The sequence below is a fragment of the Lissotriton helveticus genome, chromosome 6 (assembly GCF_964261635.1).
Source record: "Lissotriton helveticus chromosome 6, aLisHel1.1, whole genome shotgun sequence".
In the NCBI taxonomy this organism is placed as follows: Eukaryota; Metazoa; Chordata; class Amphibia; order Caudata; family Salamandridae; genus Lissotriton; species Lissotriton helveticus.
In genome coordinates this window covers 1,284,520,763-1,284,539,739 of record NC_136067.1, presented here as the reverse complement: position 1 = coordinate 1,284,539,739, position 18,977 = coordinate 1,284,520,763, and the positions used below count along the sequence as shown (strand labels likewise).

Genomic DNA, 18,977 nt, shown 5'->3' with positions numbered 1-18,977 from the left:
CACTTTTCGCTTTATAAATTTGTATCATTTCATTAATTCTTCTTTCACCAATCTTGTTTGCAAATTTTAAAATACCGTAAGAACTTTTCTTCATTTTAGACCTTACATTCTGTAAATCATGGGACCAACTGTCATTATGGGAGAAGATGACACCCAGGTAGCAAAATTTTTCCACATCCTGGACTTTCTCCCCATCAATAAAGAAGACATTGTTTTTCCTATTTCTATCTCCACATACCATCGTATGGGTTTTGCTTTTATTTATGACCAGCCTCCTCTTACTGATAAAATCAGAAAACTGGTTCATCAGCCGCTGCAGGCCTATCGGGGTCCTTGACAGGAGCACAGCGTCGTCTGCATATAGCAGAACTGGGACACTTGTACCGCCGAACTTGGGGGCATCTGCCTGAACTGTTTTCAGGGTCTGATCAACTGCATTTATAAATAAGGTAAACAGAAAAGGGGCTAAGACACAGCCCTGTCTTATACCACGTTTAACATCGAAGTTAGGGGTACATTCCCCCCCAACCCCAAAGCGCACACAAGTTTGCATTTTATCATATAATCTAGCTAGGAAGAAAATGATAGCCTTGGGTGCTCCAAGTTCCAACAGAACTGGCCAAAGAATTGAGTGGTCCACCAGATCAAATGCGCTACTCAGATCGGCAAAGCAAAGATATAAGGTACCAGGCTTGGCCCTGGTATACTTTCCGATAATTAATTCTAAGTTCAGGCATTGGTCAAGCATACCACGTCCCCTTCTGAAACCGTATTGAGAATCCGACAGAATTCCCTTTTCATCTGCCCACTCCTCCAGCCTGTACATCAGCACTCTGCTCATAATTTTTATTGAGGAGTCTAACAAGCTAATCGGGCCGTAGTTACCAGCTACAGCCTTGTCCCCTTTTTTGTAAATTGGGACAATGATAGAATCCCCCAAGTCGGTGGAATCCGAGTAGTAACGGCTGCGTTCAACGCCAGAGTTAGTATGGGTCAACTCTGCTGCTTGCCTCAGATATATCAGGGGGTTGTCAACGTAAAGCGAAACCATATGGATATTCACTCTCATAGTGATCCCCCACAGGTGTATGGTTCTGCATGGTCTTTCCACTATTGGTTTCATAGTGAGCGCGAAGAGGAGGGGTGACAGTGGGCAACCCTGTCTTGTAGCCCTGTGTAGCGTGAAGGCTTGCAATACCTCCCTCCCGGATCTCACTCTGGCATGTGGGAAAGTGTACAGTAGGTGGACCCATTACACAAACTTAGGCCCACGCCCAATTTTCATAACACCTCTCATAGGTAATTTCATTCTAAGGAATCGAACTCCTGTTCGATATCCAGGAGAAGAGCTAAGATATAGGCATCCCACTGAAATTGTGGTGCATGGTAAACAAGCGAGAGTCATCTTAGATTATGAAGAGTACTCCGTTGAGGAATAAAACCTGACTGGTCTGTGTGAATTAGGCTTGGAAGATGAGGGAGTAGGCACGCCGCCAGTGTATTACTAAGGAGTTTGACATCCACCTTTAATAATAATTTTGGTCTGTTTGAGGAGGCCTCCATGGGGTCCTTGCCTCGTTTTTATATCATTATAATTAATGCCTCGCGCATTGTTTGTGGAAGGGTCCCTTTCTGAGAGATAAACCTCTAAAAGTGTATTGACCATTTGATCTGTGTATTGGCCATTGAATTCAGAGTGTAGTCCGTCACTGTCTGTTTTTTTGTGTGCAGTTTTCAGGGTCCTAATGCCACCAGTATTTCCTCTCGGGTGATGGGTCTATCTAGATAGTCACGATTGTCAGGATTTAAGGTTGGGAGCAGTATTTCCACTAAATATTCCCGTAGGCAATTCTCCGAATGCCCTTCTCGCACAGCATATGATGTTAGCTCATATGTTGTACATTAAAATAAAGTTCAGTAAGGAAGTCACAGTGACACCTCATAGAACCAGGAAAATGAACATAGTCATGTGCGAAGCTAGCTCCAAAGAATGTCATCATTCAGGCCAGTGGTGTGTGTAGCTAGATGGTAGACCCAGTACTGTTCCCACCAGAACAGGGCATGTTTTGTCCCAGAAATTGCGTGCTTCCATGATTGTCCACTGTAAGCCGTCAGGAGTATGATGATTGGCAAGGAAGTGGGCATTCATCTTGGTTGGCATTTTCTCACACTATATGATGTTGCAGTGTTGCATGATCCTGATTTTGGCTGGTCGGGTCTTCATAGCGACGTATCGTAAGGCTCAAGGACAGGTGATTAGATGCGCACGTTTCTTGGTGTTAAAGTTTGTATGACCCCTCTGTGTCCACATGTTTGTGGGGCCTAGCATGACATTTTTGGTCGCGTTTGTGAGGTGGCACATCCCGCATGACCCACATGGGTAGTGTCCCATGAGGGGGGGAAGGTTCCAAGGGGGGCATTATTCTATTTTTGGAGCCACATGGGGTCTCATTTGTATGAGCATGTCTCTGAGGTTCTGCGTACGTTTGAATGCGAAACGAGGGCATGGACTATCCAGGGAACTCGATTTTAGAACTCATGTGTGTTGTGGGTCGTATACTACCTGTTCCTGCATTAAAAGTTTAATAAAAAAATATATTTTTTAAAAGCTCTCTTCAACAAATCATTTGTAATCTCTTCCCCACCTCTACAAAACCAACTCTGGACACTAACAACCACCTACCATTGTCAATTTTACTCTCAGAACAGTTTAGGTTTGCACAATTCTAATGGTTGCATGAATTTCACAAATGCCTGGACCTGAAGTCAGTGAGGGTGAGACTCTGCTCTTGGAGTCTGGGATGAATTGCTTTTGAATGATGACTGAGCAGCATCCCACACCCCTCAATCTCTCCACTATCTTTTAAACAGAATCAGAAACATCCTATTAGACGGACATACTACTGTCCTCTGGATCAATCTCCTCGGTCTTGCATATCTCAAGTATTTTTTTCACTCGAGATTTTCCACAAGTTAAATCAGAGCCCAATGGTACTCATTTGTGCAACACCCAAGAACCATAACTTCATAGATAGTGTCACTAACAGGCAGATTAAAAACAGGTGATTATGTAAGTACTCGATATTTTCATGAAAGTAATTTGTATAAAAACTGATTGATAAAATGTTGGTGTAAATACTTTGCTGCAAATGTTTTAAAGGTGAAAACACTTAATAGTCAAAGTATATTAAAACCACCACAGTTTTAATAACTAAACATAACATGTAGTAAACCGTTACGTATGGTGAAGACTACTATACCAAGGCTTGAAATCCTTTCTTTGACCACATCAGGTCCAAAGTTGGTTAAATTCTTGAATACTTCCACTTAGTAATCTTACTTGACACCAACATGCCAATGAACCCTGGTGACCTCCATGTCATATTGGTCAGTGGCACAAAGTGAAACAGAGAAGCTTTATGCCAGAGTATGACAAACCCCTTTGCATGAGCCTCTTAAAATGATCTGTGGCCTAAATATAAGGCCGCATATTTCTTAGGTCAGTAGCCCCTGTTTCAGCTTTCCTCCCCTCAAAGAATTAGGGTTGTACTTTGTATAGAGTGCTGTGAACTAACTAATGAAATGCACAAGGGCAACCAAAAGCATCATTTAGATGTTGTAGTGTAAGAACATGGTTCCAGTAAATGGATTAGTATGGACTGGTAGGTGGCAACTATTCACCTACCAATGTCTCCAACAAAAAATTGCAAACAAAGCCTGGATGACAAGAATATCATATAGCATGGAGCAAGGAAGAGTGATTTCAGTGTGTATGCATTGTTAATGTTTACGTTTGTAAAGCAGCAGGTAGACACACTGGAGGTGCATATGTGAAAATAATCTGTACTGTTTTTTTCAAAACATCCTTGATATTAACCAACTAGTTTTGAAACGCAAACGTTTGCTGTAGTTTTGGTAAGTCAGCTATTCAAAGAATTGAAATAAGTGCTATGTAACAGTGTAGTAAAACATCTATTTCGACATATTGTTACGTGTGAAAGGGCAATGAAGGGGCCAGCAGGGTAATGTCTGCTAGCTAATGACTTTAAAGTTGAGCGTTATCAGTACTATCTAGAACTACAGAAGATAAACATGTATGTGTACTTTTTGTTCATTCATAGAGTGTATAAAAGAATGCTAAGTAGAAACTTACATTATAGACAACAGTAAAGTAATAAAACTCATATGTACTAAGATTCTGATCACCTTGTCACACATTTTAAAAGACAGCATTGTTAAGGACCAGGCCCACACCTATGCAAAAATCTGAAAAAAAATAATAATGACATCCTATTGAGGTGTAGGATCTCATCACTTTAGATTTTAGACAGCTGATTTTTAATAGGACGGAGGTAAATACACTATTAAATATCCATATTTTGTAATCCTCAATGTTTTATAGAGTCATTATTACATTCTACCCGTTCTGTGGTATGAATACCACACAGATTTAATACTCTGCAAATAAATAAATAAATAAATAATTCCCCATTGTTAATGGTCCACTTATGAAAAAGCTTACTTTTCTATTCCAATTTTCTATCTTCATTTGCATGCTCAAGCAATAAACTCAAAACAGAAACATTATATTCTATCTTTTCCAATATTTTTTCTTTTAATGTTTTCTTTTATTAGTACGGTCCTGATGCGAGTCATTTGTCTAAATCCCCTACTGAAAAAGGGAGTAGTTCCTCTGATCATTGTTATTTTATTTTTTTATTTGATGGGGGCTTGAGGGTTAAGCCTCAAACTAGGGAGTCCTGTGTAAAGCGATTATAAAGGTTTAGAGTATAAATATTTTTACTACACTTTTTTCCCCCTAAGATTATTATAGTAATTTCAAGAAAAAATGTATTTGGGGTTATTAAAAATCAATTACATGTGAAAGAAGTGACATTTTATCAACTTTGGAGAGTGCCAATGTACAATGGATATGTTGTACCTTCACACGGCTAAACACTTACCGTTGTATGCTGCTTACTAATTGTACAGTTCATTTGAGTGTGACATCCATGTTGTTTTTTAATTACTCCTTTTTGCTTGAAAGGCACACTTATCTTGGCTCAAGAGATTCTTTTTTTAAATTCAAAGGACATTAGAGAATATCTACCATTCTATGAAAATAAAAGTATTAACTCTTTTCAATATGCAATAGCAACAGGAGGTATGCCGTTCCTAAGGAGAAAATATGAATAGGGAACAGGTCGGTTCTTAAGAACTGAGGAACCAGATGGGGACATCTGTCTGCTCAGGAGCAAGAGCCCTCACACACCCAGATGGTTGTCATGCTTTATCATAGAGCATGCTTATTATCAGCAGGGCTCGAAAAATCCACTCGCATTTGCGAGCCAGATTCAATTAGGGCAATCTATTTTTAGGTCCTATTCGCCCTTTTTTTGGCGCTTTTAGAACCTGAGGTCAAGTGCATTTCAGTTAGGTCAAGGACATTTTTTTTATGTTACTAGACCTGCAGGTCTAGTGAAAATTCAATGATTATTCGAGCCCTGATCAGGCTGGCGCTGCAGTGCCCGACGGCACCCACGAGGGGGTTATTTGCCTGAGATCTTTTGTTTTATGCCGTATGTAAAACGTGGGTCTACGTGTTTGGTCTCTAAATTGTAGATTGGTGTAAATGTGAGTGAGCTAAAATAAGCTAAGGAGTACCCTAATCATTATTTTTATTAAGTGGTTCCTCTTGTCTAGATTAAAATAGGAATAGTGGCTGTAACAAGAGATGATGATCTGTATCAGCTCAAAAAGTAGTGTGTAAGTTGGTCGACATGTTTCTTGTCACAGTAGTCAAAACCGATCAAAGGCAATTCATCAGAACTGGGCTTCCCAATCTACACAGTGATTGTAAATTTTACTCTGCGGTGACAGAGATGGTCTAGGTTTTCAACTGCACCTCACGTCCAAACACATTGTCTCCAGCTAGCTAAAATTTAGCAGGGTCTTGGCATGTTTTTTTTTTCTTGTGTGGTGCTATACAAATACAGTCAGTCGTCAAATACCAATTCTGCATACCTGGACTTAATGTAACAAACCATCTTCAAGACAAGGAGTTGAAAATTAGGAAATGTTATCAGATCTCTTTTGGCTTTATCAATCAGTGGGAAAATGTGGTTGTTGTATGTTTTCATCACCTGATTACAATGAATGATGAAAAGCTGCAGATTTTCTATTATGTAACAAACAAAATCTGCCTCTAACTGTGAAAAACACAGGAACGCACATATACACATAAACTAAAAAATGTCATCAAATATGATAGGTAGTTCACCATCATTTGTGGCTGAAAGGTTATTGGTGATATTTATTTGTAGGGCAATGATAGAATTTCTCTACTAAGAAGTTGTGCATTCTGTTGTCATGCAACTCTTTTAAAAAAGGTGAAACTATCCAGTCATGTTAACAGTGCTCCTCCTTATGTTTCTGCAGAAGGCTGTACTGAACTGGATTGGTCTTTGAAAGATATAAAGCTCACCACAGAGGGTCACATTGTAATAGATGGAATTAAACCTTTTCCTTCAAATTCTCACATTCTGGTGAGTGCAAATTGGTTGTACATATGAAGCCATACGTGTTGATGTGTAACTTCTTATGCTTTAATAGTTCATAAATTAAAAATAAGCCTAGAGTTATTACGAACTGATAACTAATAGTTACTCTATTGTTCATACATGTTTATTAACTGTAGGCGTTCCACTGGTTCCCACCACATTTTATCTAACCTAAACATATCAATATTCAGTTTGAGGGAAGAATGTAGGGTGATAATGATGCATTCCTTGTATTGTATTATATTCTAATTTAGCATTTATATAAAGTTTCATACTCCTGTCTTGGTGGGGACTGATGCAGATTTTATATTGGGAGCACACAACGTCGTGGGGAAGTGCCTGGTACATTGTATCTGCTGTGATCAGTATGGGAAGCATTTTTCTATTGTCCATGAGTGATTAGAAAGGTGTTCTTATCTCGTCTTGGGGCGCAGCACCAATCTGTGTGATGGTGCAAGATGTGTGAAAGATAGGAGTGCAAATTATAATTATAGTTTTGACTAAAACATATAGACAGCTACACATTACCCCTCTACACAGAGGCATTGTGAGGGCTGTGTGCATGTACACCAAAATGTTGGTTATTAGAGTCAGTCAAGCAATCCATATGACAACATCCTCAAGGCATAGGAAGCCAAGGAGGACACAGCTGAGTTTCTGCTAAGCACATTCCTGCTTCCTGTGGTGAGGGAGTTTGATATTCCTGCAGGTCTTTGGGAGAGGACTCCCTATCCCATAAACCACTTGCAGCCCGCACCTGATGGGGGAGGCAGAGGAGGCAGGGCACAGTTAAGTGCTCTCTGCCACAAAGTGCAGTTCTACTTCCTTCAGTGCGGGACATGCGCAGGATGCTCTTGGGCGCTGTCTGGGCATAGACCGAGTCAAGGGCGCTCTCGCCTGCGCCCAAACAAAACCAAGCCGGGCCCCTCCATTGTAGTTTTTTTTTCTCAAAGTGTTACGGTAAGGGCAAATGTAAATCAGCAACGAAGCCCCTCTCCTACACCACAAATAGGCCTCAAAATAAGTCCTTGATAATGTGTTTTCTATTGTCACAAGTGGAGGCATTTACCAAAGAAATTATAACTGTTGAGAACGAACTAGGAGCCATATTTGCATACACTTTGTTTAACGACTTGCAAATAGCGATTTCATAGACATTGCTATTGGGAAATCTCTAATACTAATGTACGTAAAATCTTTTTTTTCAATTTGTGTATCAGTTAGATTCGCATTCACTATTTAGTGATTTCCTAATGAGGAATCCCAAAAATTCAAATCTCTATTAGTAAATCGAAAAGTCGCTTCTTGGGAGTAGAATGATGAAGTATTCAAATACAGGCTCTTCCTAGTGTTATGTAACATAGAGGAAGGGAGTGTTTGTCAGGTTTAAATCTGTGGGCTCTTTTAGGAATTTTTGCCTGCAATGAACAGGAAGTATGTCAAGCAAAGATGCTGATAAAGATCTTGTTATAGAAAGCGTAAGATGAAGCTCCCAGACAAAGAGCTGGAGCTCCTCACTGAGGGGTTTGATGCCCATAATGATGAGCTCTTTGGTAAGAGCTCTTTCACTGTGAATGAATTCCGGAAAAATAAAATCTAGGCTGACATCTGGGAAAAAATATATGTACCTAGTGTTAAGCAGCAAACCAGATCAGAAATTAAGAAAAAATTGTATGATTTAATGTTGCATAGGAAATAGAAGATAGCAAGTTGCATGGCAGAGGCATGTGAGACAGGTAGAGGACCATCTCAGCATCCACCAACAACACCCATGGAAACTCTAATTGAAGTAACAAATTCAGCCTGAAAATATTTCCAACATAGATATCTCAAATTCCCCATGTACATTGCACTGTAAGATGTTATACTATTTTCATAAATTCCTGAGATTATAAAAAATGTAATATTTTTTTGTAGTTTAGAAAAACAACTCAATTTTAATGCTTGTAACTTTCTAATGCATTTTGGGAGTTGTAAAAATATTACTCTTTTATGTTTAGAAACACATGTACAATATTTTAGTTTAAAAAAGGGTCTAATTCAAAGTAGTCAGTAATGAGAGAAGTTCATTTAAAAAAAAAGACATTTATTTTCATGTTAAACAAAAGCAGTATAGTAAAGTACATCTATACATTTCTCACAGATGTATCACAAAAGACAGAGCGTGATACTGAGCAAGATGGCACTATTGACAGACCATGTGATATAAAGCAATTCACAGACATACCTAACAAACAGACAGATTAAGCACTGTTCAGAAGAAGAGCTACAGTTTCACCACTCCCAGAATTCATAGATGTAGCAGACGAACCAACCACAGGCAGGGAAACCACCCTAGCATCTTTGAGTAGCAGACACGTTCGTCGCATGGTTTTGCTCCATCGTCATAATGCCACAGCTTCTAGGAATGCTGGTCTCCTTGCCCTGGATACGGGTTTAGAGATATCTTAATTGTTTGAGGGGTAGAGGCCTCAATTCTGTGTGTGCGTTGTCTGCAAGCAAGAAATATAAAAATGTTAATCACTAACTAATGTGTATGAATTGTACACAGTTACAATAGGCTTGCTGGGCAAGAAATGTTTAGAAAAACAATTGAGGATGGTCCAATTACGGCAAATGAAAACTTTGCTAAGGACAATGCAAAAAGAGCACACAATACAAAGGCCATTACTCATTAACCCATGTTGCATTTTGATATATTAAGAATATCAATTAACTGTCTAGCACAGGCTACTACCAATTTACCCAGGTGCACTGTAAATATACAAAGTGAGATGGGTCACAGCCGTAGTGATGTTGTGCAGGTTACATATGACTATAAAATATGCAAACCACTACTATATTAGGGCCTGCACATTTGGGGGTAGGCAATAGTGAAGAAGCCTTAAACCTAAGTAGCCTCTTTGTGCCTGATGTATCAAACCTTTGGCACATACGCCGACATACATCTAGTAAAAATGTTCGTGATATACTCCACAGACAGGCACTGCTGAGAAAAGTAGTGCAACCGTACATCTAGTACAGATGTATGTGATAATCCACAGGCAAGTACTGCTGAGAAAAGAAGTGCAAGCAAAGAAGGAAGAAAGCACTAATGTGGTTGTTGTCTTTTCTAATGCATGATTTCTTATGATGTTGAATAATGAAAACCGTTGCTCTGGATAAATATTTATTGTTCTTACAACACAAGATTATCATTATTTCTGAATAAAATAAATGTTTTTGTTTAAAAGCTTTAAAAAAACATGTAGTTTTGATTTTATTTTGCATATTTGCTTTTGGCTTACATTGAAAATAATTAGTAGTGATCTCTGTACGACGTGCTCTACCCTCAGTCGCACAAGAGGCATCCTATTGCTGTTGTGTATATAGTATTCTTTTCTCAGGATCAGATTCTGAATCAGTCTCCAAACTGTGAAGACCACTCCTCTTATCAAGATTAGGCACCATACTACATGTAGCAATGATTTTCAGCATGTTTTCAGAAGGTACTAGAGGGCTCCACCACTCTTCTGCAGACACATGGAGTGTCCTTTTAGTATTCCAAAGGTCCTCTCTATAACTGAACATGTAGTTTTGTGAGCACAGTTGTATCTTCGCTCACTACTGGGTTTTAAATATGGTGTTAAGATCCAAGGCAGTAATGCATTTGCACTGTTTCCTAAAAAGTTAAGGAAGCTTACATTAGTATGGGGTATTAGTTTGGATGGTAAAATGGGGGTAAAATAATTTATATAGGCTTACCAAGGAGAATACCGTCACCAAAATCACCTCGAGACAGCCTATAATATATCCCACTGTGGGGGAAGATATAGCAATCATGTGTGCTTTCTGGAACGGGGGCAGCAAGGTATGTTATTATACAGGAGGCATCACACACAACCTGTATATTAAGGGAGTGACTTTCTTTGTTGTTTCAAAAATTCAGTTCATTTGCAGATGGTGGACTTATAGTAATATGTGTACTAGCAACACATCCTATGACTTTTGAAAAGTATGCCAGATGATAAAATATTAGCTTGGTATGTGGTGAGTCCTACTGTGAGGCAGGGACATAAATGTAATAATTCATTGTGGACTATATAATTTCAATGAAAAAGTGAAAAAAGAACTTTGGGACACTTCCTCTGCTACTGCTATTACTCCATGGTAACTTCCAGAAGCTGAAAGGTGTAGGCAAAATAGTAGCTGCACATGCAGTGGAATAGCATTGCGTCTGTCTGTTGCGGTCTGTAGCAGTGGATGTAAAACAGCTATTAAGTCCAAAATAACCTTACTAAACGTGTACTTATCAAATATACCGTCTTCATTTTGATCAAAAAGGGTCACCCTAACCCTAAGAATCCTCTCCTGTCTCCTTCTTTGCATACCAACCAAAATATTAATCCATCTCACCAGAAAATACAATGCCACCATTGTGAAAAGGCCTGATGCATTTTTGACACATTTTTATAGGTTGCACCTGATTAAAACTTTCGTCAAATTGGTGGTACCTGCATATCCTCAAACTGCATTTTGCAACTACTCACAATTAGGAAATGCTTCATGCATACAATTTGGGATTCGCAATTTGGAAATTCCTATTCCTGATTTCTTATTTGAAATTGCAAATGCAGAGATTACTAAAAGTTGGAAATCGCAAAAAATAACTACCAAATTGCCTTTCGCACACATGGAAAGGGTGTTTTTAATTTGTGAAGGGTCAGAAATTGTGATTATCACCATTTATGAAAGCAAAAATCTTTTCTACATCTGGCCTTAGACCTTTTAGCACCCGGTGCAGTTACTGATAACAGCTGGGGGAGAATAGATTTAATTACTACTGAAATAACAGTGTATGTACATTTCACCACTGCCAATTTAGATAACATGTAAACAAAATAGCCACCACTCATCTGCAACACAATATTGGCAAATCCGTGTGAAGTCTGAGTCAATTCTTACTTGTACTCATACATATCTTCATGCTTTGATAAACATGCATCGGTGCCGTCAGAAATCGGACAATCGAAACCTGAAGGGGTTGCTCAACATAACTGCATTCATAACAATATATTCAATAAAGTTAAGCTCCCTCAAAGTGTACATGGTTTTCATCGTCACTTATTCCATTGTGTTACATATCTGCATATTTGAACTCATACATATTACCACACTGTGATAAACATACATGGGTGCCGTCAGTTATTGGACACAAGCTGTATCAGCGAAACCAAGTTGTGTATGCCCTTAGACAACTTGGTTACTCGCGCATAGTTAGGTTTTTCAAGTGGCAGAGTGTTCATATTTGCTAAGCACTTTGACCACCTGATGAAACAGGATTTAATGCTAGAAAGGATTAAATCTGCATCCTTGAGTGAAAGCAGTGCATACTTATCCAGTAATATTTCCGGTAGTGGAGATGAAGATGCTGTGGAGGGTACATCAATTCAACCCATAGGGAATACTTTTTAAAGAGAAGTCCTGAGAATCAGAATGGGGAACAAGGATATGAACACCAGACCTCAGGGAAACAAGATATGAAATCAGTGTTTAAGAAAAGAATGAGTTTTTGCCCGACACTTGACTATGATATTTCTGATATTAAAGGGCGACATTTACAAATTTGTAAAACAACTTAAGGTAAAGAAGTTTTTTGCAACTAACTTAATGATGAATAAAAGTTCAGCTGAGGATATGTTATTTGGAGATCTGTCAATCCAGGTTGTTCGGGACATGACAACACTTTTATCTGTTACTGGGAATGAACATGATCCAGTCACTCTTCACAATGTATTGCATGATTTGGAATTATGCACTAATTTGAGTGAAGACAGTGGTGTTAAACAAAGATCTAAATGGACTCTCCAATTGTCAAGTGGGAATAATGTTAATTTATTTTGCAAAGCAGGTATTAATGATAAGTGTGATGAGAAATGGTCGCAGAAAAAACAAGGGTTTTATAACAGTAACCTCACACATGATGAACACGAGGCATTGCGTCAGTTGGGTTCAGACCCTAATTTGATTATCAGGGAGTCTGACAAAGGAGGGAATATGGTTGTATTCGATAAATCTGCTTATGACAATGAGATATATGGGCAATTAAATAATGCATCATGTTATCATAAATTAAGTTAGGACCCCATATTCTGCATTACTAGATCAATTAATACTAGTCTGAAACAGTGACAAGGATTGGGATTACTGAATGATGATGAATATTTCTATTTGTTGGTAGCTAGGCCTAGGCCTAAAATGCATAAGAGCCTTCTTTTCTTTCCATGGAGACCTATTATTTTGGGTATAGGTGGTAGGAAGGAGAGACTATCGGAATTTGTGGACATCTTTTTACCACCTTTTGTCACAAACCTCCTTTTGCACATACGTGACACAAAACATTTATTGAATATTCTTAATGATGTGACTTGGGATCCTAACATGACACTGGTTACCATGGACGTGGTTTCACTATACACAAATATACTGTACCAATATGGTCTTACTGCTCTGAAACACTTTTTATACAAGAGGCCAATAGAGCTCATGGAACATTCAGATTTGATGACAACCATGTCCCAGATGATATTGTAGAATAATGTTTTCCTAATTAATGGGGATTGGTGCCAACAGTTGTGCGGGACAGCAATGAGCTCCAGGTTCGCACCGTCTTTTGCCAACCTATATATGGGTTTGTTCGAGGTGGTGCATATCTGGGGCTCCTTGGGAACCAGATGGAAGTACTGCATTTAATGGTTTAGAAGATATATTGATGCTTGTCTAATGATTTGGACTTTTAGCCAAGTTGAACTCAACAACTTATTTGAATTTATGAATGACAACATATACACAATGTCCTTTACTATGTACATTGGGAAAGGACTGTGTTCTTAGATGTTGAGCTTTATATTAGTGGTGAGAAGATTAATAGCAGGATGTACAGAAAGACGATATCCGAAAATTCTTTACTTTATGCCAGTAGCTCACACCCTAGATGCCAGGTTAACTCAGTACCCTTTGGGAAAAGGATTAGAGCGAAGCAAAATTGCAGCAATGAAACTGAATTTGCATGTAACATCAAAGATATAGGCCTAGATGTATCAAGCCTTTTGCGATTGCTTATGGCCGAAATTCTTAACGAATCGCAAACGGACATTTAGCATCTTTTGGGATGTATGAGAAATTAGCAAAATAAGTAATCACAAAAAATTGCGATTCCTTATTTTGCTTAAGCATTTAAGGAATCGCAATTTTGCGATTCCTTAAATGCCATGTATGAAGCTTTTTCAAATTGCGAATTCTGGTTAAGAAATCGCAAATTAACACCAATTTGAGGTTGGTGTTAATATGCGAATTCCTATCAAAATTCACAATTGAGCAATTTTGAAGGTGGCATGTGACACACATACATGCCCATAGGGCATGTATGTGCGCCATATGCACACACATGTAAGTTTCAGGGGTGCAGCAGGGTGTCCATGAGACACCCCTGCACCCTTGAAATAATTCTCAAATTGCGATTAGCAAATTGCGAATTCGCAATTTGAGAATTATTTCACAATCATTCCTATGGGCCTCCTGGCCCATAGGAATGAATGGGAAATTATTCCTTATTTGCGAATTCGCAAATAAAGAATAATAAGGAATCGCAAAAAAATAGCGAATTTGAACATACATCCCATTTTGCGATTTCTAAATAGCGATTCGGTAAAAATCGCTATTAAGAAATCGCAAATAGGAACGATGATACATCTAGGCCATAGTGCAGAGATTTTTCTCACAGGGTTATGACAAAGCAGTGGTTTTGAAAGCTTACTTGAGGTCCTAGAGATTAAAACGGAGTGATACTCTCCAGGATACTAGAAACAAATTTAGCAAGAACAGTTGAGATTAGTCATGGGTTATCACTCAGGCTCACACAAGGTGTGTAATATACCCAGACGGCATTGGCGCTTACTGACCTTAGACAGAACACTCCAACACTTTGTGACAGATTACCCTAGTGTTACGTACCATAAAGACAGGATGATACGCAACATTGTTAGCCCTAGTTACCCTAAAATACACTGAGCAAATAAATAATGGTTACACAAAATAAGTGAGGGCTCATATAAATGCAGAAATTGTACTATGTGTAGACTGTCATATGACATGCAACAAATGGACCCATGTGTTAACGGACAATGGAGTTACGGTCCCACATTTGAATGTTTGGACAAGGCAGGCTGAAAAACCTTAAGAATGAAAATTGATTGTCAAAAACAGGTACGATTGGTTTTTATAAGATCATGTACTGGGTTGGACCCAAGAGAAAGTGTGCTGTAAAACCTTGAAGACTATATTGGGTTATCAATGACAGGTTTAAGCGGTTCGATATGACAGCATAGCCGAATAGTTTTCGACGGATCGCCTCAGTTTCTTCTCTATGTTTTAGCAGTTTCTTTTCTCCGATACTATGCAAGATTGCTACCAATACACATAAGTATTGAGATGAATGATAAGGTTTTAATATTGAATAATTAGTGTTAGGAGACCATTTAAAGAATGTGCTGAATTAGGACGCTGACTCAGAGTCGTTCCTTTTTTATATCTATGACCCAACACTAGAGAGTAAATATAGGAGTTCCAAGATGGCACGGATGTGGTACACTGTTATTTTTGATGGAGTACTCTCCGTGGAGTGACTTGAGATTACGGGTAAGAAGTTAATGATTAACCTCACTAAGATGTAATGATTGTTACACATAGTGTACATCTAAGTCTTAGATATTATTTTGGAATTAATTTTATGGACAGTTGATTGTTTTGCTGTGCTTGCTAAATGTTTAAGTTACCCATATGGAGGGACGAAATGTATTTGCCTCGAATAGTGGTAGTTCTCTCCATATCTAATATGTAAAACACATATTGATGTTGTCATACTTGCTGATATGCTCTACACTTATCTTACATAATGAGTAAACCTCTTATTCTTTAAGTGTCCGATAATTGAGGACACCTATGTGCATCTATCATAGCGTAATGTTACATACAAATACTGGTAAAGGCGTATACGCAACATGGTTCTGCTAATACAGCTTGTGTCCAATAACTGACGACACTCATTTATGTTTATCACAGCATGGTAATATGTACGAGTACAAATATGTGGATATGTAGATATGTAACACAATTGAAATAGTAATGATTGAAAGGCGTGTATACTTTAAGAGAGCTTAACTTTATTGAATGTATTGTTACAAATGTGGTTACCTTGATCAACCACTTCACGTTTTGTGCGTCCAATTTCTAACAGCACCTATGCATGTTTGTCAAAGCGTGAAGATATGTATGAATTGACCCAGACTTAACATAGAGTTGCCAATCTAGCATTGCAGATTAGTTACGGCTATTTTGTCCATGTGTTATCTAAAAATGGCTGTGATGAAAGGTACATACACTGTTATGGAGTTTGGCTATATTTACAATATCGCCATAAGAGCGGTTTGAATGATATACTAGCTAGCAGTGTGTAACCGCGGCATCATTATTACTATGGTCATGGAGTGAACATGATTACGAATTGGGGAATACTGTGGTTATGCTTAGAATATCATTATTGATAGTATAGGCAGAATATATGATACATATATATATGTATATGAAGCTCCAGTTGTACCATATATATATATATATATATATATATATATATATATATATATATATATATATATATATATATATATATATATATATATATATTCAATCTTGCCAAACTTGTCCGGTTTAAAGAAGGCGCTGACACCATGAATCTGAATCCAAACTCGATTTATTCGATCAGTATCTGCTTAGACGCGTTTCGGCGTTGCCGCCTTGTTCACTATAGATATATTATATATATATATATGTGTGTGTGTATATATATATATATAAATATCCCAGGACAGACCACTCAAATGATGAATGACTCCTTTGTTTAATTCATACGGTGCTCCCATTGGTGGGCGAGCAGCTGGCCCCAGTCAATATGCTGCAGCTGTGATCAAATGTGAGACCACAGCTCCCAGAATGCAATATGATGGCAAGTGCATTGACAGGAGACTAACGTACAAAGTTATCGCTGCAATTCCGTGTAAAGGGGGGGCCGTGTAGTGGCAGGAACCAACCTCGAATTGCAGTGTCAGGGCTCCCTCCGGTCCCCAACGCCCCAGCCACGAGTTCAAAGCAAAGCAGGCCGTAGAGAGCGCTGCAGTGAGCCCTCTCTCCCGTGAAGTCACGCTCTGCCAACTGACAGCAGCCACAGGGTTGCTCCGTTTTCGTGGCGGTCCCGATAATATCCAATCCCTTGGCCCAAGAAAACAACTTGCCAGAAGCATCCGGGACTCTTTGCAGGGCGGGTCCTTGCACCGCGATTCTGGCTTGCGTGGAAAATATCCCACGACAGACCACTCAAATGATGAATGACCCAAGGACACAGCGGGGATTCTTTTGGGAGTCCTTTATTCACAAGTTGCGTGGCGTAATGCATTGCGGCCTGAACGGCCTTCCTCAGACGCCTTTACAGCTAGGTGGTACCGTCTCCCTCGTTTGTTTAATTCATACGGTGCTCCCATTGGTGGGAGAGCAGCTGGCCCCAGTCAATATGCTGCAGCTGTGATCAAATGTGAGACCACAGCTCCCAGAATGCAATATGATGGCAAGTGCATTGACAGGAGACTAACGTACTAAGTTATCGCTGCAATTCCGTGTAAAGGGGGGGCCGTGTGGTGGCAGGAACCAACCTCGAATTGCAGTGTCAGGGCTCCCTCCGGTCCCCAATGCCCCAGCCACGAGTTCAAAGCAAAGCGGGCCGTAGAGAGCGCTGCAGTGAGCCCTCTCTCCCGTGAAGTCACGCTCTGCCAACTGACAGCAGCCACAGGGTTGCTCCGTTTTCTGGGCAGTCCCGATAATATCCAATCCCTTGGCCCAAGAAAACAACTTGCCAGAAGCATCCGGGACTCTTTGCAGGGCGGGTCCTTGCACCGCGATTCTGGCTTGCGCGGAAAATATCCCAGGACAGACCACTCAAATGATGAATGACCCAAGGACACAGCGGGGATTCTTTTGGGAGTCCTTTATTCACAAGTTGCGTGGCGTAATGCATTTCGGCCTGAACTGCCTTCCTCAGACGCCTTTACAGCTAGGTGGTGCCGTCTCCCTCCTTTGTTTAATTCATACGGTGCTCCCATTGGTGGGAGAGCAGCTGGCCCCAGTCAATATGCTGCAGCTGTGATCAAATGTGAGACCACAGCTCCCAGAATGCAATATGATGGCAAGTGCATTGACAGGAGACTAACGTACAAAGTTATCCCTGCAATTCCGTGTAAAAGGGGGGCTGTGTAGTGGCAGGAACCAACCTCGAATTGCAGTGTCAGGGCTCCCTCCGGTTCCCAACGCCCCAGCCACGAGTTCAAAGCAAAGCGGGCCGTAGAGAGCGCTGCAGTGAGCCCTCTCTCCCGTGAAGTCACGCTCTGCCAACTGACAGCAGCCCCAGGGTTGCTCCATTTTCGTGGCGGTCCCGATAATATCCAATCCCTTGGCCCAAGAAAACAACTTGCCAGAAGCATCCGGGACTCTTTGCAGGGCGGGTCCTTGCACCGCGATTCTGGCTTGCGCGGAAAATATCCCAGGACAGACCCTTTAAATGATGAATGACCCAATGACACAGCGGGGATTCTTTTGGGAGTCCTTTTTATATAAATATATACACACACACTCACACGCGCACACACACACACACAGATGTTACATGTAGAAGACCTTGATTGAAGAATACTGATTGTAATATGGGTTGCCGGCCACATTCGTTAATACAGTAAGAGGTTAACCCTTACAGGGCTTACAGTGAGTTTGGAATTTGGTTGAATATTGCACAGTTAATGGTATTACTGTTATCCATTTAGGACATTGCACAGCATTATATAATATTGTGTCCTAAACCGCGGTCCATAAGCCACATAGATGATATCCCAAAGGGTACTGCAACAATGAAAAAGGGCAAAAACTGTCTTCATTGGAAAAATCAAAGCAGAAATGAGGCAAGAACTTGGGGGCTTCTCTGGGACTACTCTATCTGCAGCAATCGGTAATAGTCTACAGGGAGGGGCAATGGCTGCCTCACTGGAGCCTATATACCAAAGTATCATGGCTCACAGGGAAGAGAGACACATGGAAAGCAGTAGAGTTCAGACAGCCTGCAGGAAGGTGCAGGTGGCTATCCGCAAGGTCTCTAAAGTGTGTTCTGAATTTACTGAGGTGGAGAATAGGGTTGTCATGTTGGAAACAAGGCTTCATCACATAGTGAAATCACAGTATCCCTGGAAAATCAAATCACAGACACTCAAAGGAAGTTGAAAGACTTCGAAAACAGACTGAGACTAAATATTCTGAAGGTCTCAGGTAGGTGTAGAAGGGGAAAAT

At 39.9% G+C, this 18,977-nt stretch overlaps 1 protein-coding gene across 1 annotated transcript in view; it reads left to right on the top strand.

Annotated features, from left to right (window-relative positions):
* The window catches only part of LOC144761711 (kinesin-like protein KIF28), a 982,011-nt gene that overhangs the window by 701,164 nt on the left and 261,870 nt on the right, over positions 1-18,977 (top strand). The window contains exon 19 of the mRNA XM_078646973.1: positions 6,439-6,545. Within this exon, the coding sequence (XP_078503099.1) occupies positions 6,439-6,545 (107 nt within the window). The remainder of the gene's footprint in view (positions 1-6,438; positions 6,546-18,977) is intronic.